This window comes from Narcine bancroftii, chromosome 1 (genome assembly GCF_036971445.1).
Source record: "Narcine bancroftii isolate sNarBan1 chromosome 1, sNarBan1.hap1, whole genome shotgun sequence".
Classification (NCBI taxonomy): Eukaryota; Metazoa; Chordata; class Chondrichthyes; order Torpediniformes; family Narcinidae; genus Narcine; species Narcine bancroftii.
Window position 1 is genome coordinate 281,379,730 of NC_091469.1, and position 25,814 is coordinate 281,405,543.

The 25,814-nt window shown below is 35.5% G+C and overlaps 1 protein-coding gene across 1 annotated transcript; it reads right to left on the bottom strand.

Annotated features, from left to right (window-relative positions):
* Nucleotides 1-206: 206 nt before the first annotated feature.
* sdhaf2 (succinate dehydrogenase complex assembly factor 2) lies at nt 207-25,792 on the bottom strand. The gene is made up of 4 exons (XM_069901656.1): nt 25,625-25,792; nt 2,316-2,533; nt 1,271-1,380; nt 207-630 (listed from the first exon to the last, which is right to left on the bottom strand). The coding sequence occupies exons 1-4, from the start codon at nt 25,640-25,642 to the stop codon at nt 500-502; spliced, it is 477 nt and encodes a 158-aa protein (XP_069757757.1). The 5' UTR covers nt 25,643-25,792; the 3' UTR covers nt 207-499.
* Nucleotides 25,793-25,814: the final 22 nt, after the last annotated feature.

Here is a 25,814-nt window from a genome sequence, read left to right on the forward strand (position 1 = left end):
ACTTAGGGCAAGAGCTCTAACCATCATTCTTCTCTCTTGCTCACAAATTTTTCCTGTGAAGAAATAGGTTGGAGGATTTGCTAATTCCAATCATATTTTCTCTGCTCATGTGCAATTTATTACCACATCCATGTTACCCTTAACTACAGCTAATTAGGAATGTTATATTAAATAGATAACATCACCTTTATGAAAATAACAACTACTTTCAATAGATCAGCTTTTTATTTTCTTTTTACACAATCATAAATAAAACCAGGTCAATTTAGTTATCACACAGAAACTTCAATAGGGAATATTTGAATTGTCCAATTTTTGTGTCTGGGGATTTACATTTGAGCAGTTCATATATCTCAGAAAAAATGGTCTATATTTTTTATTTAAAAGTGCAAACCATAATATTTGATTATACAAATTTCTGTGTATACCACTACTTAATATTTCCAAAAACAAAAGTCATCTATCATCAACACTTCATGCAGAGCAACATAAACTCATTTTAGTTTTTGTCTTCAAAGAGATAGTCGAGAGCAGGCTGCCCAGCTCTATGCTCCATATTATGATTTTTCGCAAATTCTTTCAACAAAGTCATCACTTCATTATCAAATTCTGGAGGAGTGGGCTTGGTTTCTGTTTGAGTGAAAAAGGAAAAGAAAAGGTCAAATAAGATAAACTGTACAGTTCTTTGGCTCAAAAGATGCCCATTGTAGATCAAATTATCTCGGCTCAGAAATTTTGCATCAGTATTTAACTGATAGTAGAGATGATTAATTATAGTCTAGTCCGATGCTTCCTGATCTGTAAACTGTCATGTTTGATTTACTCTGGAGGTTCCAGCATTATTCATAGAACCAAGATCACTCACTACCCCTCCATCACCATCTCTATGCCCTCCATTTCTTCCCAACCCAAGATAAATGGATAGATTGAGGAAGGTCCCTTTAATCCTAGTTTCAGCCTTTCCCAGCAAAGACATAGTTCAGACTCAAGAAGATATTTAACCCCATATAGCTTTTGTTCGGGGCAGAATCAAGATCCAGTTATCAGTCACCAGCAGCACTGACCTCCAATGCATTAACTGTGACACAATCACAGGCCTAACTTTTCATTGGTTAGAGTTACTTTTCCACAGAACTTTCATGATGGCTGGAGTTTGCATCTTTAGATGTAAAGGCAGTTTTAAAAGGAATGAAGTCACTCAGCAATTGGTTTTGCATCTGGGTGAAAGATAGAAAAAATGAGTAGAATAAGCAATTGTATCTGTACAAACCTGTCATCCAGTAGTAAATATCCCAGTCATTGGTTGGTTTATTAATCAAGTTATCGTATAAACTCAACTGCTTCTCAGTCATTACGTTCAGGTACTTTTTTGCAAAGAAACTAAAATTAAAAAAAATGTTGTTAGCAACTGAATGAAACAAAATAAAATGCCAAGTTTTTTCTGGCACTGATTAGATTAATGTCTTGCCCAATATAAAGCAAAAATTGGATTACTGGAAATTGATCTTTGTATCTGTTAGCATGAAATTACTTTGAGTTGAGAAATGTTAATTTTTACTTAAATGTTTCTGAATTCTTGGGTAACTATTTTTATGTTGTTAATAGCAATTTATGTGGAATTTTGCATCTTAAGTACGTCAGTGCCTCAAAAATACAGAATAGCACTAAATGCATCTTTAGTAGAAATCCAGTTCATATCAAGATTTCATCCAGGGAATACTCTTCCCCACAGTTTTCATGCTTGTTCAAAATTTCTGTTACATGTGCGAGATTTTTTTGTCATGGGGAAAAAATGCATTCTACTCAAGGCAGGAGAACCTGTGAAAAAATACTTTCATTCAAGGCAAAATGTAAAATTAAACTTCCTCCATGTTATCTCAGATAACAATTTAAAACTAGATATGGAATACAGTCCAATAAAATCCGCAAATCACACTCAACAGAAATGTTGATGGCATGGCATCTGGCTCACAATGTTTCCTCTGCTCCCTTTTCATTCATTGGAGTCCACGCTTCCACACTCACTTTTCACATATTGAAGCCCCCACTTATTACCTACCCATACCTGATTCACCGAAAAAATTACAGTCGTGTAACATCTGAAAGAGGATTGAAGTATCATAATGAATAGAATTCACTCATCTTAAAAATTTGCCAATGCAGCATTACCAAAATTCTGAGTGTCAGATTATCAGTGTTTTACTCTAATACTGTGAATGAGATGCAGTGACACCAAGAACAGCAATAAGTCATTAATATGTCATCAAATTGTAACACAAAAGGGTCAATTTTTCATATTCAAGGAGCATTTGTACCTCAGTAAAATGCAATTTTCTAACATTCCACGCTTACGGCTCTCATACAGGAGACGTGCTCGTTTTGTGTCCAGTGGCTCATTGGTTCTCTCTATCCATGGAGGCAGTGGTATTTGTACAATGTCTGTCATATCATCAGTGGTATCACCATGATATGCTCGGATAGGGAAATTACCAGATATGGACAGTGCAACCTTTTTTCTGGTCCAGCACCAAACCTGTGGAAAAAAAAGACGGAAAGTCTGTTAACCTCTGTACAGTAAAATCCCTGGTATCCAGCACCCACAGGGATTGGTAGATGATGGATAAGCAAGTTTTCAGCTTGTTTGAGACTCACTCTTACAATGCCTAACTAATACACCTGCAGTAAGAATAAACAGTTTAAAAGACAAAAATACTATACTTACACTGAACAAACTTCACTTGCATGGATATATAAACCTTAAAAACTTTTTACTTTATTTTCAGCACATTTAGCTACATCTGGAGGTTTCTACCCTGCACAGATATGCCCGAAAGAACAATAACATTATAGATAATTAACACAACCCCCACCCCAGGCCAGGGCTGGTGCCAGACTATTTTGCACCCTACGCCAAGCCATCTACTTGCACCGCCCCCCCCCCCCCACAAAAAAGAAAAGCACAAAATTTGAAACTGCTACATTTATTTTAAATTGCAAGAATAAGCAATACATCAATCTTTGATCATCTTTCTCAAATGCAAAAGGAAATATTTTGGCACACAAATAATTTTAAACTAAAGGGCACTTGGTAGAATGCATACCTCCACCAAGGGCAACACAACATTAAAACCTTTTACTTCACACATCTTTAAATCTATATACATTCCAGTGTCCATTTTTTTTCCTACAAGAATGATGCAGTATGAAAATGCCCCTTTGTCCCATCAAGTTTGCTCTGACTTTCCTGTCATCATTTTTACAAATCTATGCTATTCCCTTTTTTATTTCCCCAGATTTCTATAATTTCCCCCAGATTCTACAACTCACTTACACACGACAACAATGGCCAATCATCTAAATGCCCACATCTTTGAGATTCCAGAGGAAGCTGACAATGGTCATAGGGAGAATGTGCAAACTGCACACAGACAGGGCCAGAGTTCAGGGCAGAAGCCAGATCACTGGAGTTGTGAGGTAGTCGCTCTATTTAAACTGCACCACTATGAGACAGCATCAACTAGAGCAATAATAAAGCTGATTACATGTCTCTTTAAGAACTGCCTGGAAGGAGAGTATCTCCATATTACACAATTATGATAGAGAACCCTGAGCAAAATGTAACTTATATGATTTCAGCATGGCTTTACACACGGAAATTCAAGAATGCTTTTCTGTTAGTCTGCCTTTTAAAGTTCTCATGTTTTACAGAGAATGTGGAGAGGCTGCAGAAGGATATAGTTAAGTTAGGTGAGTGGGCAAAGGTCTGGCAGATGGAGTACAATGTTAGTAGTCGAGAGATCATCCACTTTGGTAGGAAAAATAGAAGAGCAGATTTTGATATAAATAGTGAAAAACTGTGGCATGCTGTAGTGCAGAAGGACTTGGGAGTGCTTGTGCATGAATTTCAAAAAGTTAAGTTGCAGGTATAACAGGTTATTAAGAAGGTAAATGGAATGTTGGCCCTCATCACTGCAGGAATTGAATTCAAGAGCAGGGAGGTCATGCTGCAACTGTACAAAGAACTGGTGAGGCTGCACCTGGACTACTATGTGCAGTTCTGGTCTCCATACTTGAGGAACTGCCTTGGAGGCAGTCCAGAGGAGGTTCACCAGGTTGATCCCAGAGATGAGGGGGTTGACCTATGAGGAAAGACTAAATTGCCCAGGATTAAACTCACTCGAATTCAGCAAAATGAGAGGAGATCTTATAGAAACATAACATTATGAAAGGGATAGATAAGATAGAGGAAGGAAAATTTTCACTGGTAGGTGAGACCAGAACTGGGGAATACAGCCTCAAGATTCAGTGGAGTAGATTTAAGACTGAGATGAGGAAAAACTTTTCCCCAGAGTGTAGTGAATCAATGGAATTCTCTGCCCAGGGAAGCAGTTGAGGCTACTTCATTAAACATGTTTAAAGTTCCATTTGATAGATTTTTACATAAAAATGGAATGAAGGGATATGGGGAAAAGGCAGGTAGGTGAAGTTAAGTCAATGATCAGATCAGCCATGATGTCAATGAATGGCGGAGCAGGCTCAATGGGCTGTATGGCCGACTCCTGCTCCTATTTCTTATGTTCTATGTTTATGAAACATAGATAACTAAGATAAACAAAATAATTAATATAATGACAAGAATAGCATAGAGTAACTGCTGATTATTTCTTTCTTTTAAGATTTTATATGGGGGGAGGGGGTGTCATGTGACGGTGTAGTGTCAGTTCAAAGAACCTAGCTCTCCTGGAAAAAGTTTTTTTAAAAGTGTTAAAGAAAATAAACAGAAGGAAAAGAGGAAAAAAAATAGCATTTAAATTAAACGGAGAACATCCTAAAGATGTCTCCAAAGAAAGAAAAAGCAGCTGGTGGCTCAAAAGAAAATTACAAGATAAAGGAGAGAGGCCTACCTCGAAGTTGGATCTGGGAGCTGCTCCAAAGGTAGCAACCAGCTTGAAGAAGTCCGTGGTTGGACCTCCAACAATGGCCAGAGGTCCTGAAAAAAGAAGCTTCTCTGTGCATACGCAACCTCGTGCATGCTGAGAACACATAAAAAGGCAGTCGTGCTGGAAGAAGGACAAAGATACAAACTGCTTCAACAAGAAGAAGAAACAGAAGAAGAATCAAATTCAAGTGATTCTGAGGAGGTTTTACAATCAGAAGAAGAATCAAATTCAAGTGATTCTGAGGAGGTTTTACAATCAGAAGAAGAATCAAATTCAAGTGATTCTGAGAAGGTTTTACAATCAGAAGAAGAATCAAATTCAAGTGATTTTACAATCAGAAGAAGAATCAAATTGAAGTGATTCTGAGGAGGTTTTACAATCAGAAGAAGAAACAAATTCAAGTGATTCTGAGGAGGTTTTACAATCAGAAGAAGAATCAAATTGAAGTGATTCTAAGGAGGTTTTACAATCAGAAGAAGAATCAAATTGAAGTGATTCTGAGGAGGTTTTACAATCAGAAGAAGAATCAAATTCAAGTGATTCTGAGGAGGTTTTACAATCAGAAGAAGAATCAAATTCAAGTGATTCTGAGGAGGTTTTACAATCAGAAGAAGAATCAAATTCAAGTGATTCTGAGGAGGTTTTACAATCAGAGGAAGAATCAAATTCAAGTGATTCTGAGGAGGTTTTACAATCAGAAGAAGAATCAAATTCAAGTGATTCTGAGGAGGTTTTACAATCAGAAGAAGAATCAAATTCAAGTGATTTTACAATCAGAAGAAGAATCAAATTGAAGTGATTCTGAGGAGGTTTTACAATCAGAAGAAGAAACAAATTCAAGTGATTCTGAGGAGGTTTTACAATCAGAAGAAGAATCAAATTGAAGTGATTCTGAGGAGGTTTTACAATCAGAGGAAGAATCAAATTCAAGTGATTCTGAGGAGGTTTTACAATCAGAGGAAGAATCAAATTCAAGTGATTCTGAGGAGGTTTTACAATCAGAGGAAGAATCAAATTCAAGTGATTCTGAGGAGGTTTTACAATCAGAAGAAGAATATAATCAGAACAGAACCAGTAGACATTTGAAAGTTAGAAAAGGTAAAACTGTTGACTTTAAGTATGTATGATTTGGATAGGCAAATGAAGGCAATAATGAAATAAATAAAGCAAATTGGGGCTTTAATGTTAAAATCAGAAGTTGGAACTAAACTTGTAGAGGAAATAGTAGTAAATATACAAAAATGATTTGAAGAGCTTGAAGAGTTAAAAGAACAGAATTTGAAATTGATTCAATTAAAGATCAGATGGGCAATATGCAAACTAATTTTACTACTGTTCAAGATCATATGGCCCAAAAACTGGATGCTTTAGAAAATTTTAGTAGAAGAAATAATACAAATAATTGGACTAAAGAAGGGGATTAAGGGAGGAGTCACGTGATGGAGTAGTGGCCGGACGGTGAACTCCAGCCCTCTCCAGAAAAGTCGGAAAAAATAAAGGAAAACACAAAGGCACAAAAATAAAAATTAAAGTAAAGTGAGTATAAAGGTAGAAAGAAGATGGCGACGAAAAAAGAAAAATCGAAACCAACGGTAAGAAGAGAGGAAGAGAAGACAACGGAAGAAGAAGGAGAAGGCCGTACCAGTTCGAAGAGGCCCGTGGTGGAGAGAGAAACCCGCTCCCTCAGGTCGGTAGAAAGTGGACTACAAAAATGGCTCGCTGAGCCGAGTAAAAGTGCGCATGCAAAAAAACACACCGACGGGAGGGGTGACCAGCTGGGGAGTCGATCTCCACAGCCGGCAACGACAGCTGCAGAACAGCAGCAGCAAGAGGAGAACATAGAAGACAATGGAAACAAGAAAGAAGAGAAGAAAAGGACAACAAAGAAACAACAGATGGCCAACCCAGAGGAAGAAGAAGAGGAAGAGGAAGAATACAGTGAAATAGAAGAAAGGCAAGACAAAGGATATACTTTCTCTTATTAAAGAATACATGGAGTCATTTAAAGAATGGCAAGCGCAAGAATTTAATGATTTAAGAAGAAGAATAAACAGTACAGAAGAGAAAATGAATAAAATAGATATGACCTTATCAGAAATGGGAAAAAGAATGGACAAGGTGGAAGAACGAGAAGCAGCAGTAGAAATGGAGGTAGAGGACTTAAAAAAGAAATTAGAGGAATCTAATAAAAAAGTTAAAGAGCTGTTAGCTCAGAAAATAGATATAATGGAAAATTATAACAGAAGAAATAACATAAAGATAATGGGCCTTAAGGAAGATGAAGAAGGCAAGAATATGCGAGAGTTTATAAAAGATTGGATCCCTAGGATCCTAGGATGTCCAGAACTACAGCAAGAAATGGAAATAGAAAGGGCACATAGAGCAGTGGCCTGTAAACCACAACCACAACAAAAGCCAAGATCTATTTTAGTAAAATTCCTAAGATATACTACAAGAGAAAAGGTACTGGAGAAAACAATGGAAAAAGTAAGAGAGGACAACAAGCCACTGGAGTACAAAGGGTGAAAAATCTTCATTTATCCAGATATAAGTTTTGAACTCCTGAAGAAGAGAAAGGAGTTCAATACAGCAAAGGCGATTTTATGGAAGAAAGGGTATAAATTTATACTAAAGCATCCAGCGGTATTGAAAATATTTATTCCAGGACAGCAAAACAGACTATTCTCGGATCCAGAGGAAGCACGAAAATTTGCAGAACAATTACCAAATAGACTGAGAGATGAAGACGTGTAACGAGAGTACAAAAGACTGCGAACTAAAAAGACACATAAGTTTTGAACTCCTGAAGAAGAGGAAGGAGTTCAATACAGCGAAAACGATCTTATGGAAAAAAACTATTCTCGGATCCAGAGGAAGCAAGGAAATTTGCAGAACAACTACAAAACAAGCAGAGAGATGAAGACATGTAATAAGAGTAAAAATGACCACGATTTATATGTATGTGGGCAAAGAGGTATATGTGTGTATATGTATAGTGTGCATACATGAATGTATCCGTATTTAGAGGAAAATATAGAGAGTATAGACAAGAATTAATAAGGGAAGGAAATGGAATAGAGGGAATAAGGAGGGAATTAAAAGAGTGACCTTTGTTACATATGAAAAGTGAAATCTTTTCTGGGGGGGCTGGGTGGGGAGGAGTTACGGTCACTGCAAAATCAGCTGACGCTTGTGAGTGAATTCGCAAATCCAAATGGAGAGGAGAGATGTGGTTGTCCGACAAGGGATAAAGGACAACTCAGGAGGGGAAGGGGAGATTGGGGCTAAAGAAGTTTTAAATAGGAGAATAAGGAAAATGTTTGATGTTTTAGGAATGTTGTCTTATAAAGGGTTCAAAACAAGAAAACAGAAATGGATAAGGAGGAAAGGTAATGATGGAGAAACGGAAAGGGAAGATAAACAAAGTATAAAATGGCTACGTTGAACTATATGACTTTAAATATTAATGGAATACATAACCAAATTAAAAGGAAGAAACTGCTAAATTTACTGAAAAAAGAAAAAATTGATATAGCATTTGTGCAAGAAATACATTTAACTGAATTGGAGCATAAGAAATTAAAGAGAGATTGGGTAGGACACGTAACAGCAGCATCGTATAATTCAAAAGCAAGAGGAGTAGCTATATTAATTAGTAAAAATGTGCCATTTAAAATAGAAGAGGAAATAATAGATCCAGCAGAGAGATATGTAATGATAAAATGTCAGATATATTCGGAGTTTTGGAATCTACTCAATGTATATTCACCTAACGAAGAAGATCAAAAGTTTATGCAAGATATCTTTTTGAAGATAGCAGATACACAAGGGAACATATTAATAGGAGGGGATTTCAACCTGAATTTGGATTCAAATATGGACAAAACTGGGAAAAAAATTAACATAAAGAACAAAGTAACCAAATTTATAATTAAATCGATGGAAGAAATGCAACTTTTGGATATATGGAGGAAACAACACACAAAGGAAAAGGAATATTCATATTACTCGGCTAGACATAAAACATACTCCAGAATAGACCTATTTTTGTTATCAGCTCGTATGCAAGATAGAGTAAGAAAAACAGAATATAAAGCTAGAATACTATCGGACCATTCACCCTTAATATTGACAGTAAAGTTAGAGGACATCCCTCCAAGAATGTATAGATGGAGATTAAACCCCATGTTACTTAAAAGGCAGGATTTTAGAGAATTTATTGAAAGACAAATTAAAATGTATTTTGAAATAAATACGAAATCAGTGAAAGATAAGTTTATACTATGGGATGCAATGAAAGCATTCATTAGAGGGCAAATAATAAGTTATGTAACCAAGATGAAAAAGGTCTATAATCAGGAAACAGAGCAGTTGGAAAGGGAAATAGTAAATATAGAAAAAGAATTAGCAATGAAGGAAGATACAACTAAAAGAAGAGAATTGGCAGATAAAAAAATAAAATATGAAACACTACAAACATATAAGGTGGAGAAGAATATAATGAAGACAAAACAGAAATATTATGAACTAGGTGAAAAAACGCACAAAATCCTAGCATGGCAGCTTAAGACAGAACAAGCTAAGAAAATGGTATTGGCATCAAGGAAAAAAGACAAACAAATTACATATAATCCAAAAGAAATTTAGGAAAACTTTCGAGAATTCTACGAACAATTATACCGAACTGAAAACGAAGGGAAAGAAGGGTAAATAGATGAATTTCTAACTAAAATTGAACTACCAAAACTACAAATAGAGGAACAAAATAAATTAACAGAGCCATTTGGAATAGTAGAAATACAAGAGATAATAAAAAAATTACCAAATAATAAGACACCAGGAGAGGATGGATTCCCAATAGAATTCTATAAAACATTTAAAGACTTATTAATTCTGCCCCTCCTGGAAGTAATCAACCAGATTGATAAAACACAAAGCTTACCAGATTCATGTAAAACAGCAATAATTACAGTAAAACTAAAGCAAGGGAAAGATCCACTCACACCAGCGTCATATAGACCAATATCTTTACTTAACACAGATTATAAGATAATAGCTAAACTATTAGCAAACAGATTAGCAGAGTATGTACCGAAAATGGTAAATCTAGACCAAACTGGATTTATCAAAAAAAGACGCACAACAGACAATATTTGTAAATTTATTAACTTAATTCATGCAGTAGAAGGGAATAAAGCGCCAACAGTAGCAGTTGCTTTAGACGCAGAGAAGGCCTTTGACAGAGTAGAATGGAATTATTTGTTCAAAGTATTGCAAAAATTCAGTTTACCGGAGAAGTATATTAATTGGATTAAAGCATTATATAAGGGACCATTAGCGAAAGTGACAGTAAATGAACATGTATCAAAGCAATTTTACTTAAGCAGGTCAACACGGCAGGGATGCCCACTATCACCTTTATTGTTTGCGTTAGCTATAGAACCACTAGCAGAATTGATAAGAACAGAAAATAATATAAAAGGGATGAAAATAAAAGACAAGGAATATAAAATCAGTTTATTTGCGGATGATGTTATAGTATACTTAACAGAACCAGAACTATCAATAAAAGAATTATATAAGAAATTGAAGGAATATGGAGAAGTGTCGGGTTACAAGATCAATGTAAATGAAAGTGAAGCAATGCCTATGAATAATGCGGATTTCTCAAAATTTAAGAAGGAATCACCATTTAGATGCAAATGCAAGCAATAAGATACCTAGGTGTACAAATAAATAAAAATCTCGGCCAACTATATAAACTCAATTATTATCCACTAATGAAAAAATTACAGGACGATTTAGAGCATTGGAAAGATTTACCACTAACACTAATAGGAAGGATAAACTGTATTAAAATGAACATTTTTCCAAGGATATTATACCTATTTCAGGCATTGCCAATACAACTGACAGAGAAATTCTTCAAGGAGTTAAAGAAAATAATATGGAAATTTTTATGGAAAGGGGGGAAACCGAGGATAGCACTAGATAAATTAACAGAATGGTATAAACAAGGAGGCTTACAACTGCCAAACTTTAAAAATTATTATAGAGCCGCACAATTAAGATACTTATCAGATTTTTATCAAAAAAGGGAAAAGCCAGATTGGACCAGATTAGACCAGATTAGAATTAGATAAAATAGGGGAAAAGATACCTGAACATTTAAATGGGATGAAAAATTGGTACAACATAGAAGTTCTCCAGTATTACATCATCTACTCAATATTTGGAAGAAGATTCATGTAGAAAGAAATAAAACAAATTATCAATTACCAAAACTAATATTGACGCAAAACAAGTTACTCCCTTTTACAATAGATAACCTTTCCTTTAGAGAATGGGAGAAAAAAGGGATTAAAAGAATAGAAAATTGTTTTTCAGGAAATAGATTATTATCCTTTGAACAAATGAAAGATAAATACAATATAACTCAAGATACAGCGCTGGCATATTACCAATTGAGATCCTACTTGAAGGATAAATTAGGAAGCAGTTTGAGTTTGCCAGAGGCAAGTAACTTTGAATATGTGATTACAGATACAATGATAATCAAAAGATTTATAACAAATATGTATATTAAACTGCAAGAAAAGGAGAATGAGGAAACAAATGGTAAAACTAAACAAAAATGGGAACAAGATTTAAATATAAAGATAAAAAAGGAAACATGGGAGAAGTTATGCTCTGTAACGATGAGAAATACAATAAATACGAGGTTACGTATGATACAATATAACTGGATACACAGGCTATACATTACACCTCAAAAGTTAAATAAATGGGACCCAACAGCATCTGATAGATGTTTTTGATGTAAAAAAGAAATGGGAACAACAATTCATGCAATCTGGACATGTGAGAAAGTAGAAAAATTTTGGGAAGATCTAAATCAGATATTAAATAAAATAACAGAAAACAATATACCAAAGAATCCAGAGATCTTCCTCCTAAGTAACATAAAAAACAAAGAATTTGGAATGGATTTGGAGGATGCACAAAAAAGATTTGTTAAGATAGCTCTAGCCGTATCAAAAAAATGTATTATGTCAACCTGGAAATTGGAAGATAATTTGAAAATACAACAATGGTATATAGAAATGAATAAATGTATTCCATTAGAAAAAATAACATATAGTTTAAGAAATAATATTGAAATATTCGAACAAATATGGGAGCCTTACATGAAACACAATAGCGAAAACCTACCGGGGACAATCACTACCTAAGTTAACGGAAGGAAAAGGAAATGAAAAGAATGGACTCAGTGGAATTTCTGGTGTATTTTTATTGAATGACAACATTGTCTGACTGGTTTAATGTATCCTAGATTTTGTACCTTAAATGGATGGGAGGGGGGAGATAGGGAGGGTGGGATGGGAGGAGGGGGGGAGAAAATGGCACTGTATATGTGTGAAAAGGAAAAAGTGTGTATCATGGTTAATGTGATTTATGGTGTGAAAAATAAAAAATTGAAAAAAACAAAAAAAAGAAGGGGATTAAGGAGATGATATTAGAAAATGTTTGCAATGTTGGATCCCACAAAGTCTTGGACCCAAAGAATTTTAGGGAGATATTGAGATAGAAAGATCACATCGAGCTTTAAGACCTCAACCACAACCAGATCAAAAGCCACATCCAATACTGGTTAAATTCCTTTTAATCAAGTAAGAGAGAAGGAACGACAATGAATTTTGGAATATAATGGAAATAAGATCTTTTTCTATCCAGATACAAGTTTAGAACTGTTGAAGAAAAAAAAGGAATTTATCTATTTTTATTTGTAATCTATGAATATTGATAGATATTCTGCTATTAGAAACCAGACAATACCTGTCCTGAGCTATCCTTAACGAGTTACCCTAGACCATCTTGGACTCAAATCTGTTTGGTTCCTCTTCTCATGTTTTATGATCCTCTAAGAAGGGGGCTTTTCATGGACCAACTGACTTTTTAAAAAATTTTTTTTATTTTTCACACTATGAACCATATTAACCAAAATACACACAAACATTTCTCTCATGAATATAGCGTGTCATTTTCTCCCCTTTTCCCCCTCCCTCCTTCCCACCCCCCTCCAAACCCATTAAACGTTCATCATATATAATACAATAAACCCATTAAACAATGTCATCACACAATGAAAATAAACAAGAAAATTGTGTCATCTACTTTTACACACTGGGTCAGTTCATTTCGTCTTCTCATTCTATCATTTTAGGGGGTGGAGGTCCGTGGTCGGCCCTCTCTGTTGTGTTCCATGTACGGTTCCCAAATTTGTTCAAATAATGTGACTTTATTTTTTAAATTATATGTTATTTTTTCCAATGGAATACATTTATTCATTTCTATGTACCATTGCTGTACTCTCAGGCTCTCTTCTGATTTCCACGTTGACATGATGCATTTTTTTGCTACTCATCTCCCCTTCCAGGCTATCATAATAAATCTTTTTTGTGCTTCATCCAGTTTGAGACCTAATTCTTTACTTCTTATATTACTTAAAGAAAGATCTCTGGATTTTTTGGAATGTTGCTTTTTGTGATTTTATTTAATACCTGATTTAGATTTTCCCAACACTTTCTCACATGCCAAAATTACATGTACTGTTGTTCCCGTTTCCTTCTTACAGCGAAAACATCTATCTGATACTGTTGGGTCTCATTAATTTAACTTTTGGGGCGTGATATATAGCCTGTGTAACCAATTATATTGTATCATGTGTAACCTCGTGTTTATTGTATTTCTCATAGTTCTGGAGAATAGCTTTTCCCATATTTCATTTTTTATCTTTATGTTTAGATCTTTTTCCCACTTTTGTTTGGGGTTATAGCTTATTTCATCATTTTCTTTCTCTTGCAGCTTGATGTACATGTTTGTTATAAATCTTTTAATTATCATTGTGTCACATATTCAAAGCTGCTTCCTTCTGGTAACCTCAGTCTGCTTCCCAATTTGTCTAAGTAGGTTTTCAGTTGGTGGTCTGTAAACATTGTACCGTGAGTTATTTCATATTTGTACTTCATTTGTTCAAATGATAATAAATTATTACCCAAAAAACAATTTTCTATTCTTTTAATCCATTTTCTCTCCCATTCTCTAAAGGAAAGGTTATCTATTGTGAAAGGGATTAGTTGATTTTGCGTCAATAATAATTTTGGTAGTTGGTAATTTGGTTTTTCCTTTGTACTTGAATCTTCTTCCAAATGTTGAGCAGATGGTGCAGTCCTGGTGAACTTCTATATTGCACCAGTTTTTCATCCCACTTATAAAGTATATGTTCTGGAACCTTCTCCCCTATTTTATCTAGCTCTATCCTGGTCCAATCTTGTTTTTCTTTTGTTTAATAAAAATCTGATAAATATCTTAATTGTGCTGCTCTATAGTAATTTTAATAACAAGTTTAGAAGCTGCAAACCCCCTTGTTTGTATTATTCTGTTAATTTATTTAGCGCTATCCTCAGTTTTCCCGCTTTCCATAAGAATTTCCTTATTATTTTCTTTAGCTCATTGAAGAATTTCTCCGTTAAGGGAATTGGTAACGATTGAAAGAGGTATTGTATCCTTGGGAAGACATTCATTTTAATGCAATTTACCCTTCCTATCAGTATTAGTGGTAAATCTTTCCAATGTTCTAAGTCATCTTGTAATTTCTTCATTAATGGCCGATAATTTAATTTGTATAGATGGCCAAAATTATTATCTAGTTGAATTCCTAGGTATCGGATTGCTTGTGTTTGCCATTTGAATGGTGATTCTTTTTTAAACTTTGTGAAATCCGCATTATTCATTGGCATCGCTTCACTTTTATTTGTGTTGATCTTGTACCCCGATATTTCTCCATATTCCTTCAATTTCTTATGTAATTCTTTTATTGATAATTCTGGTTCTGTTAAGTATACTATGATGTCATCTGCAAATAAACTGATTTTATATTCCTTCTCTTTTATTTTTATCCCTTTTATTTTCTGTTCTTATCAGTTCTGCCAATGGTTCTATTGCTAAAGCGAACAGTGAGGGAGATAGTGGACATCCCTGCCAAGCTGACGTGCTTAATTTAAATTGGTTCGATATATATCCATTTACTGTCACCTTCGCCATTGGACCCTTATATAATGCTTTAATCCAATTAATAAATTTCTCTGGTAGGTTGAACCTCTGTAATACTTTGAATAAATAATTCCATTCTACCCTGTCAAAGGCCTTCTCTGCATCTAAAGCAACAGCCAATGTTGGCGTCTTATTTCCTTGTACTGCATGGATTAAGTTAATGAACTTACAGACATTGTCTGTTGTTCGTCTTTTCTTAATAAATCCATTTTTATCTCGTTTTACTATTTTTGGTACACAGTCGGCCAATCTGTTTGCTAATAGTTTTGCTATTATCTTATAATCTGAGTTAAGTAGAGATATTGGTCTAAACGATGCTGTTGTTAGTGGATCTTTCCCCGTCTTTGGTATTACTGTAATTATTGCTGTTTTACATGAATCTGGCATGTTTTGTGTTTCTTCAATCTGGTTCATTATTTCCTGGAGAGGAGGAATTAGGAACTCTTTAAATGTTTTATAGAATTCTATTGGGAGCCTCTCCTCCCCAGGCATTTTATTGTTTGGTAGCTTTTTTTAATATATCTTGTATTTCCTCTATTTCAAATGGTTTTATCAATTTGTTTTGCTCCTCTTGTAATTTCGGTAGTTCAATTTTAGCTAGAAACTCATCTATTTTGTCTTCTTTCCCTTCATTCTCAGTTCAGTAGAATTCCTTAAAGTTTTCATTGAACTCTGTTGGGTTATATGTAATTTGTTTGTCCTTTTTCCTTGATGCCAGTACCGTTCTTTTAGCTTGTTCTGTTTTAAGCTGTCAAGCCAGTATTTTGTGCGTTTTTTTCTCTTAGCTCGTAATACTTCTGCTTTATTTTCATTATGTTCTTCTCCACCTTATACATTTGTAGTGTTTCGTATTTTATGTTTTTGTCTGCCAATTCTCTTCTTTTTGTTGTATCTTCCCTTGTTGCTAGTTCTTTTTCTGTACTTACTATTTCCCTTTCCAGCTGTTGACCAACTGACTTTTCTTGATGAAGTATTAATAAATTGCTCAAATCAATGTCAGAATCATTGGAATAATAATCACTTATTCAAACATTCAAATATACATTTAGGCTTACATAAGACTCCCCATGGCAGTTGGCACAAAGTCACACACCAGAGTTTCCAACTCTGATTTCGAACCCTCCCCTTGGCCTACCACACACCAGAGTCTGGGAGCTCTGGTGTAGGCCAAGGGGAGGGTTCAGTGTTGGATGTCGGGAGCTCCCAGCTCTAGTGACTGAAGCTCCTGAAGCCCAACTCCAAACCCTTGCCTCGGCAGTCAGCCTGTAGGCACACACCAGAGTTCCCAACTTCGAATCCGAACCCTCCCCTCGGCCTACCTGAACTGTGGGGCACAATTTGCTCTTTTCAACATCACTCCTCTGAGGCCTGCCTCGTATGCCTAATGGTAGCGCTGGTCCTGAAACCTCACCCACCCCAACCCCAATAAGTTTACAGATAAAGCCTTACTAATAGACAATATACTGAGAAAGTCTCTTACTAAGCAGGGATAAAGAGACACTTTAAGAGAGCTACCCAATGGCGAGTGTATCAACCAGCTCTTCAACCTGCGCAACGGCATTTTCTTTAAACACAACTTATTTAAACAGCTGCTATGAGCAAAGCATGACCAAGGCACTCTACTAGCTGAATATTTGCTCCCATCTTCACCAAAGGATTATGCATTACTTCAAAGAACATTTACTTTTATAATTTTAAACATTTATTTAAATGTTATTTATTCTTATTTATTTTCCTTGATTTTTTTTTGCCAGTTGCTTGAGGCTGCAGGTTGCTTGAATTCCAAATAATTGGGGTTTTACTGTATTAATTTACACCATTACATGAAACCCTCCACCTCACAGATGTTGGTATAGTACAGATGAATATTCAGCACTGGTGGATTCAACAAGGCCAGGCCATCATATCATATGACACCATAGTTCCTAGAACTGAGTGAAGGCTTAGTAGAAAAGATACATTTTAGAGATACAAGTGAATGCAGATGCTGGAATGAAAAAAATAAACTGCTTGAAGAACTAACCCACTGAGTTCTTCCAGCAGTTTATTTTCTGCTACATTTTAAACTTATTCATACAAAATAAATTTACAGTTCATGGAGCCAAGACAATTGACTCTTATTTTGGAGTTCTGATGAAAGTAGGAAAAAAGTAGATTTGTTTGCCTGGGAGAAGGATGCACCAATCCAAGAGCAACAGAACTGAAAATTGTACATGGAATCTAAAAAACAGAAGCAGCAAAATTGTTGAGACAGCGACAAAGAGGTGAAAAATGGCACCAAACACATACATTTGAAAATTGAATTTGTAACTGAAGATGATGTGAACAAAGTGAAACATGTGTATTAAGGATTATGAATAGTATTACAGAATAAATCAGCATGGAGGAGGCCGTTTTTCTCAATCAGTCTGCAAGAGCAATTCAGATGGAAATTCTGGAACTGGAGATAAAGATGCAGAGTTGAATGAGGCTTTTGGGAGTGACTCAAAACCTAAGACCGTAAATCAATAAGACATAAGAGCAGAAATAAGTCATTATTCAGCCCATCGAGACTGCCCCGCCATTTAATCATGAGCTGATCCATTTCCCCACTCAACCCCACTGTCTGGCCTTCACCCCATAACCTTGATGCCTTGGGTAATCAAGAACCTATCAATCTCTGCCTTAAATGCACCCAGTTAACCTGGTTTCCACAACCATCTGTGGCAATAAATGCCACAAATTTACCACACTCTGGCTAAAGATATTCCTCTGCATCTCTGTTTTAAGTGGACACCCTTCAGTCCTGAAGTTGTGCCCTCTTGTCCTGGACTCTTATGGGAAACAACCTTTCTCAATCTACTCTGTCCACACCTTTCAACATTCCATTCAAAATGTTTCCATAAGATCCCTCCTTATTCTCCTAAATTCTAGAGAATACAGGCCATAAGGTGTCAAACGCTTCTGATGATACCCTTTCATTGCCAGAATAATCCGAGTGAACCTCCTTTGAACCCTCTCCAATGTTAGCACATCTTTTCCTAAATGAGCCCAAAACTGCTCACGATACTCCAAGGTCTCACCAGTGCCTTATAAAGCCTGAACATCATATCCCTGCTCTTTCATTTTATTCCTCTTGAATTGAATGTCAGCATTGCATTTGCCTTCTTTATCACCATCTCAACATGCAAGTTTACCTTCAGGCTAACCTGCACAAGGACTATGATGGTCCCAGCTATGCTTGCCTGTTTATGGAGAAATCCATGCTGCAAGCCTACACAGGCAAGGCCACTTAACTCTTCCTCTGCTATATTGAGGACTATTTCAGCACTGCCTCATGCACCCATGATGAGATCATTAACTTCATTCACTTTCCTGCCAGCTTTCACCTCGACGTCAAATTCACTTGGTCCATCTCAGGAGACACTCTCCTCTTTCTTAATTTCTCTGTCTCCATCTTGGGAGACAAGCTTTCCAGAGACTTTTTTTTTTATACAAAGAGACTCCCACAACTACCTTGACCACACTTCTTTACATCCAATCCTCTGTAAGGATTTTATTCTTTCTCTCAATATCTCCTTCTCTGTCATATCTATTCTCAAGATGATTTCTTCCAGTCCAGGTCATCTGAAATGACCTCCTTCTTCCAAAAATGTGGCTTCCCTTCCACCACTCAGCCTTTACTTGCATCTCCTCCATTTCCCACTTATTTTCCTGGCCACCCTGACCCCAGATGCAACAAAAGCAGGATTCCCCTTATCCTCATCTACCACCCAATGCAATATCCTCCTTAATTTCCACTTCTACTAACTTACAACATGATCCCATATCTTCCCCTCTCTGACTTCACTAAGGGCCTCTACCTCTGTGACTCCCTCATCCACTCAACCCTCCCCATTAATTTCCCCCTTGGCAACCACTTGCGACCACAGGAAGTGCTACACTTGTACCCACACCACCATTCAGTCAACATGGCTTTGTGCAAGGTAAGTCATGTTTAACCAATCTCAGAGTCTTTTGAGAAAGTAACCAGGAAAGTTGATGAAGGAAAGGCTCTGGATATTGTCTACATGGACTTCAGTAAAGCCTTTGACAAGGTCCCACATGGGTGGTTAGTCAAGACAATAGGTATTCATAGTGAAGTAGTGAACTGGATTCAACAATGGCTGAATGGATTACAGACACAATGATAATTAAAAGATTTATAACGAACATGTACATCAAGCTGCAAGAGAAGGAAAATGATGAAATAAGCTATAAACCCAAACAGAAGTGGGAAAAAGATTTAAACATAAAGATAAAAAAATGAAACATGGGAAAAGTTATTGTTCTCGAACTATGAAGAATATAATAAACGCAAGGTTACGCATGATACAGTATAATTGGTTACACAGGTTATATATCATGCCCCAAAAGTTAAAAAAAATGGGATCCAACATTATCAGATAGATGTTTTCGCTATAAGAAGGAAATGAGAACAACAGTACATGCAATTTGGGCATGTGAGAAAGTGAAAATGTTTTGGGAGGATCTAAATCAGGTATTAAATAAAATCACAAAAAACAACATACCAAAAAATCCAGAGATCTTTCTTCTAAGTAATACAAAAAGTAAAAAATTAGGCCTCAAACTGGATGAAATGCAAAAAAGATTTATTATGATAGCCTTAGCTGTAGCAAAAAAATGTATAATGTCAACTTGGAAATCAGAAGAGAGCCTGAGAATACAGCAATGGTACATGGAAATGAATAAATATATTCCATTGGAAAAAATAACATATAATTTAAAAAATAAAGTCACATTATTTGAACAAATTTGGGAGCCGTACATGGAACATAACAGAGAGGGCTTGCCTCGGACCTCCACCCCAAAAAATGATAAGAAGACAAAATGACTTGATCCAGTGTGTAAAAGTAGATGACACATTTTACTTGTTTATTTTCATTTTGCGATGACATTGTTTAATGCTTTTATTGTATTGTATATGTTGAATGTTTATTGGTTTTGGAGGGGCGAGGGAAGGTAGGGGAGAAAATGCACTGTGTATATTTAAGAGGGAAATGTTTGTATGTATTTTGGTTGATATGGTTCACAGACCGAAAAAAAACAATGGCTGGATGGGAGAAGCTAGAGAGTAGTGGTGGATGATTGCTTCTCAGATTGGAGGCATGTGACTAATAGTTTGCCTCAGCGAAGAAGCTTTTCAAAGCTTGTGAAGAGATCTGGACCAGCTAGAAAAATGGGCCGAAAAATTACAGATGGAATTTAGACAGACAAGTTTTTTTTAAATTTTTTTATTTTTCACACCATAAACCACACTGACCAAGATACATACATTTTCCTTTTCAAATATATACAGTGTCATTTTCTCCTCCCCCTCCCTCCTCCCATCCCACCCTCCCTACCTCCCCCCCCATTCATTTAAAGTACAAAATCTAAGACACATTAAACCAGTCAAACAATGTTGTCATTCAATAAAAATAAACAAGAAATTCCATTGAGTCAATTCTTTTCATTTCCTTCTCCTTTCATTAATTTAGGTGGTAGATGTCCCCGGTAGGTTTTCTCTATTGTGTTTCATGTATGGCTCCCATATTTGTTCAAATATTTCAATATTATTTCTTAAATTATATGTTATTTTTTCTAATGGAATACATTTATTCATTTCTACATACCATTGTTGTATTCTCAAATTATCTTCCAATTTCCAGGTAGACATAATACATTTTTTTGCTACGGCTAGAGCTATCTTAACAAATCTTTTTTGTGCACCATCCAAATCAAGTCCAAATTCTTTATTTTTATGTTACTTAGGAGGAAGATCTCTGGGTTTTTTTGGTATATTGTTTTCTGTAATTTTATTTAATATCTGGTTTAGATCTTCCCAAACTTTTTCTACTTTCTCACATGTCCAGATTGCATGAATTGTTGTTCCCATTTCTTTTTTACAACGAAAACATCTGTCAGATACTGTTGGGTCCCATTTATTTAACTTTTGAGGTGTAATGTATAGCCTGTGTATCCAGTTATATTGTATCATGCGTAACCTCGTGTTTATTGTATTTCTCATCGTTCCAGAGCATAACTTCTCCCATGTTTCCTTCTTTATCTTTATTTTTAAATCTTGTTCCCATTTTTGTTTAGTTTTACCATTTGTTTCCTCATTCTCCTTTTCTTGCAGTTTAATATACATATTTGTTATAAATCTTTTGATTGTCATTGTATCTGTAATCACATATTCAAAGTTACTTCCCTCTGGTAACCTCAGACTACTTCCAAATTTGTCCTTAAAGTAGGATCTCAATTGGTAATATGCCAACACTATCTTGAGTTATATTATATTTATCCTTCATTTGTTCAAAGGATAATAATCTATTTCCTGAAAAACAATTTTCTATTCTTTTGATCCCTTTTTTCTCCCATTCTCTAAAGGTTATCTATTGTAAAAGGGAGTAACTGATTTTACGTCATTATTAGTTTTGGTAATTGGTAATTTGTTTTATTCTACTCTGTCAAAGGATTTCTCTGCGTCTCAAGCAACCGCTACTGTTGGAATTTTGTTTCCTTGTACTGCATGGATTAAGTTAATAAATTTACAAATATTGTCTGTTGTTCGTCTTTTTTTAAATAAATCCAGTTTGGTCTAGATTTACTATTTTAGGTACATAGTCGGCTAATCTGTTTGCTAATAGTTTAGCTATTATCTTATAATCTGTGTTAAGTAAAGATATTGGTCTATATGACGCTGGTGCGAGTGGATCTTTCCCTGTCTTTGGTATTACTGTAATTATTGCTGTTTTGCATGAATCTGGTAAGCTTTGTGTTTTGTCAATCTGGTTGATTACTTCCAGGAGGGGAGGAATTAATAAATCTTTAAATGTTTTATAGAATTCTATTGGGAATCCATCCTCTCCTGGTGTTTTATTATTTGGTAGATTTTTTTTATTATCTCTTCTATTTCTACTATTTCAAATGGTTCTGTTAATTTATTTTGTTCCTCTATTTGTAATTTTGGTAGTTCAATTTTAGTTAAAAATTCATCTATTTTGCCTTCTTTCCCTTCGTTTTCAGTTTGGTATAATTGTTCATAGAATTCTCTAAAGTTTTCATTAATCTCCGTTGGATTATATGTGATTTGTTTGTCTTTTTTCCTTGATGCCAATACCATTTTCTTAGCTTGTTCTGTCTTAAGCTGCCATGCTAGAATTTTATGTGTTTTTTCCCCGTTCATAATATTTCTGTTTTGTCTTCATTATGTTCTTCTCCACCTTATATGTTTGTAGTGTTTCATATTTTATTTTTTTATCTGCCAATTCTCTTCTTTTAGTTGTATCTTCCTTCATTGCTAATTCTTTTTCTATATTTACTATTTCCCTTTCCAACTGCTCTGTTTCCTGATTGTAGTCCTTCTTCAGCTTGGTTACATAATTTATTATTTGCCCTCTAATGAACGCTTTCATTGCATCCCATAGTATAAACTTATCTTTCACTGATTCTGTATTTATTTCAAAGTACATTTTAATTTTTCTTTCAATGAATTCTCTAAAATCCTGCCTTTTAAGTAGCATGGAGTTTAATCTCCATCTATACATTCTTGGAGGGATGTCTTCTAACTCTATTCTCAATATCAAGGGTGAATGGTCCGATAATATTCTAGCTTTATATTCTGTTTTTCTTACTCTATCTTGCATACGAGCTGATAACAGAAATAGCTCTATTCTTGAGTATGTTTTATGTCTACCCGAATAATATGAATATTCCTTTTCCTTTGGGTGTTGTTTCCTCCATATATCCAAAAGTTGCATTTCTTCCATTGATTTAATTATAAATTTGGTTACTTTGTTCTTTCTGTTAATTTTTTTCCCAGTTTTATCCATATTTGAATCCAAATTAAGGTTGAAATCTCCTCCTATTAATATGTTCCCTTGCGTATCTCCTATCTTCAAAAAAATATCTTGCATAAACTTTTGATCTTCTTTGTTAGGTAAATATACATTGAGTAGATTCCAAAACTCCGAATATATCTGACATTTTATCATTACATATCTCCCTGATGGATCTATTATTTCCTCTTCTATTTTAATTGGTATATTTTTACTGATTAATATAGCTACTCCTCTTGCTTTTGAATTATACGACGCTGCTGTTACATGTCCTACCCAATCTCTCTTTAATTTCTTGTGCTCCATTTCAGTTAAATGTGTTTCTTGCACAAATGCTATATCAATTTTTTTATTTTTTCAGTAAATTTAGCAGTTTCTTCCTTTTGATTTGGTTATGTATTCCGTTAATATTTAAAGTCATATAGTTCAACGTAGCCATTTCATACTTTATCTTCCCTTTCCGTTTTTCCATCATCACCTTTCCTTCTTATCCATTTCTGCTTTCTTGTTTTGAACACTTTATAAGACAACATTTCTAAAACCTCAAATATTTTCCTTATTCTCCTATTTAAAACTTCTTTAACACCATTCTCCCCTCCCCCTCCTGAGTTGCCCTTTATCCCTTGTCGGGCAACCACATCTCCCCTCTCCATTTGGATTTGCGAATTCACTCGCAAGCGTCAACTGATTTTGCAGTGACCGTAACTCCTCTCCACCCAGCCCCCCCCGGAAAAGATTTCAATTTTCATATATAACAAAGGTCACTCTTTTAATTCCTTCCTTATTCCCTCTATTCCCTTTCATTCCCTTATTAATTCTTAACTGTACTCTATATATCTTCTTCTAAATACGGATACACTCATGAATACACACACACACATATATATATATATATATATATATATATATATATATATATATATACACCCATATACACACATACATATAGTTCGTGGTCATTTTTACTCTCAATACATGTCTTCATCTCTCTGCTTGTTTTGTAGTTATTCTGCAAATTTTCATGCTTCCTCTGGATCCGAGAATAGTCTGTTTTGTTGCCCTGGAATAACTATTTTAAGTACCGCTGGGTACTTTAACATAAATTTATATCCTTTTTTCCATAAGATCATTTTTGCTGTATTGAACTCCTTCCTCTTCTTCAGGAGTTCAAAATTTATGTCTGGATAGAAAAAAATTTTTTGAACTTTGTATTCCAGTGGCTTTTTGTCTTCTCTTATTTTCTTCATTGCTTTCTCCAATATATTTTCTCTTGTTGTATATCTTAAAAATTTTACTAAAATGGATCTTGGTTTTCGCTGCGGTTGAGACAAGTTTGAGGTGTTGGATTTTGGAAGGACAAACCAAGAAAGGACATACAGGGTGAATGATAGGGCACTGAGGAGTGAGGTAGAACAGAGGGATCTTGGATTACAGACACATAATTCCCTGAAAGTTGCATCATCAGTGGATAGGGTTGAAAAGAGCTTTTGGTATATTGGCCTTCATAAATTAAAGTATGGAGTATCGGAATTGGGATTTTATGGCAAAGTTGTATAAGACATTGGTGAGGCCAAATTTGGAGTATTGTGTGCAGTTTTGGTCACCTAATGACAGGAAAGCTATCAGTAAGATTGAAAGAATGCAGAGATTTACTTCAAGAACTGCGTGCACTTCTGGTTCCCACATTATACTAAGGATGCCACTATATTGGAAGAAATGCAAATAAGATTGACCAAGGAGTTCCTCGAAATGGTACATTTCAGCAGTGAGAGACTATCAATTTGTTTCTTTTGACATGGAGAAAGCTAGGGATGGGTGACCCAATTGATGAATACAGAAAGTGAGAAATCTTTTCATTTAGCAGACATGGCTATCACTAGGGATTATCAATTTAAGGTAAGAGAGGGATTTTGAGGATGAGGGTTTTTTTTTGTCAGAATAATGGACTTTACTGCTTGAGGAATGGTAGAGGTTGATACCTAAATAACATTTAGATATTTAGATCAGTCTTTGAAATGCTTGACATAAAAGGCTGCAGGGCAAGTGTTGGAAAGTAGGATTAGGACAAGAACAGACAGACAATAGCCTATCACAGACACGATTGGCAGAAGACCCTGTTTCTCAGAGACCGAAGAGGCTGGAATATGAAGCTAAATGTACTCTGCTGGTCAAGCAGCATAGTCGACATTTTGAGCTGAAGTCCTTAATCTCATAAAAGGTCTTCGGATCCAAGCAAATGACCATTCTTTATCTCACTGATACTCTCTGACTTGCCGAGTTCCTCCAGCAGCGTGTGTTTATCTGTGCAATATCGACAGAACGAAGGCAGATGAATGAAGATTGTTTTTTTCTCTCTCTCTCGACAAGGTGTTCACTGCAGATGACGACTCAAATCAGTTCTAAACACCGCACCTCAACTCCACGTCTGCTTTAACAATCTTACAAAACATGAATCTTTCTAAAAACAAACCCAAAAAAATCTGTGTGCTTCTGAATTCTTTCGTTCCAGAATCGGTTCTGTATTTTTTTTATGGCCAATCGATACGTTAACCATTTGTTACGATAAAAATCTGCTGAATAGGGAACATCAGGGAGTGAGTGACCCTTCAGGAGAATTTACCTGTCTTCATGGTTAACGAATGGGCCCTTGAATGAATCCGCGTTCTCAGATTTTCACAACCGTGGAGGTTTCGTTCTGCTTTTACTCACATTTCGTACTATCGACATCTTTCGCCTTGTAACTGTACCGGCTGACAATGGTGGCACAACCCGGAGGTTACCCACAGCAACACACGTAAATCGTTCGGCCGGCCCAAGGAGTCCGTTCACGGAACCAAGAGGGGAGCGGAAGGACCCTGGTGTCGCAGACAATCGGGTCCGTCTCTCCAGCGCAGTTGGG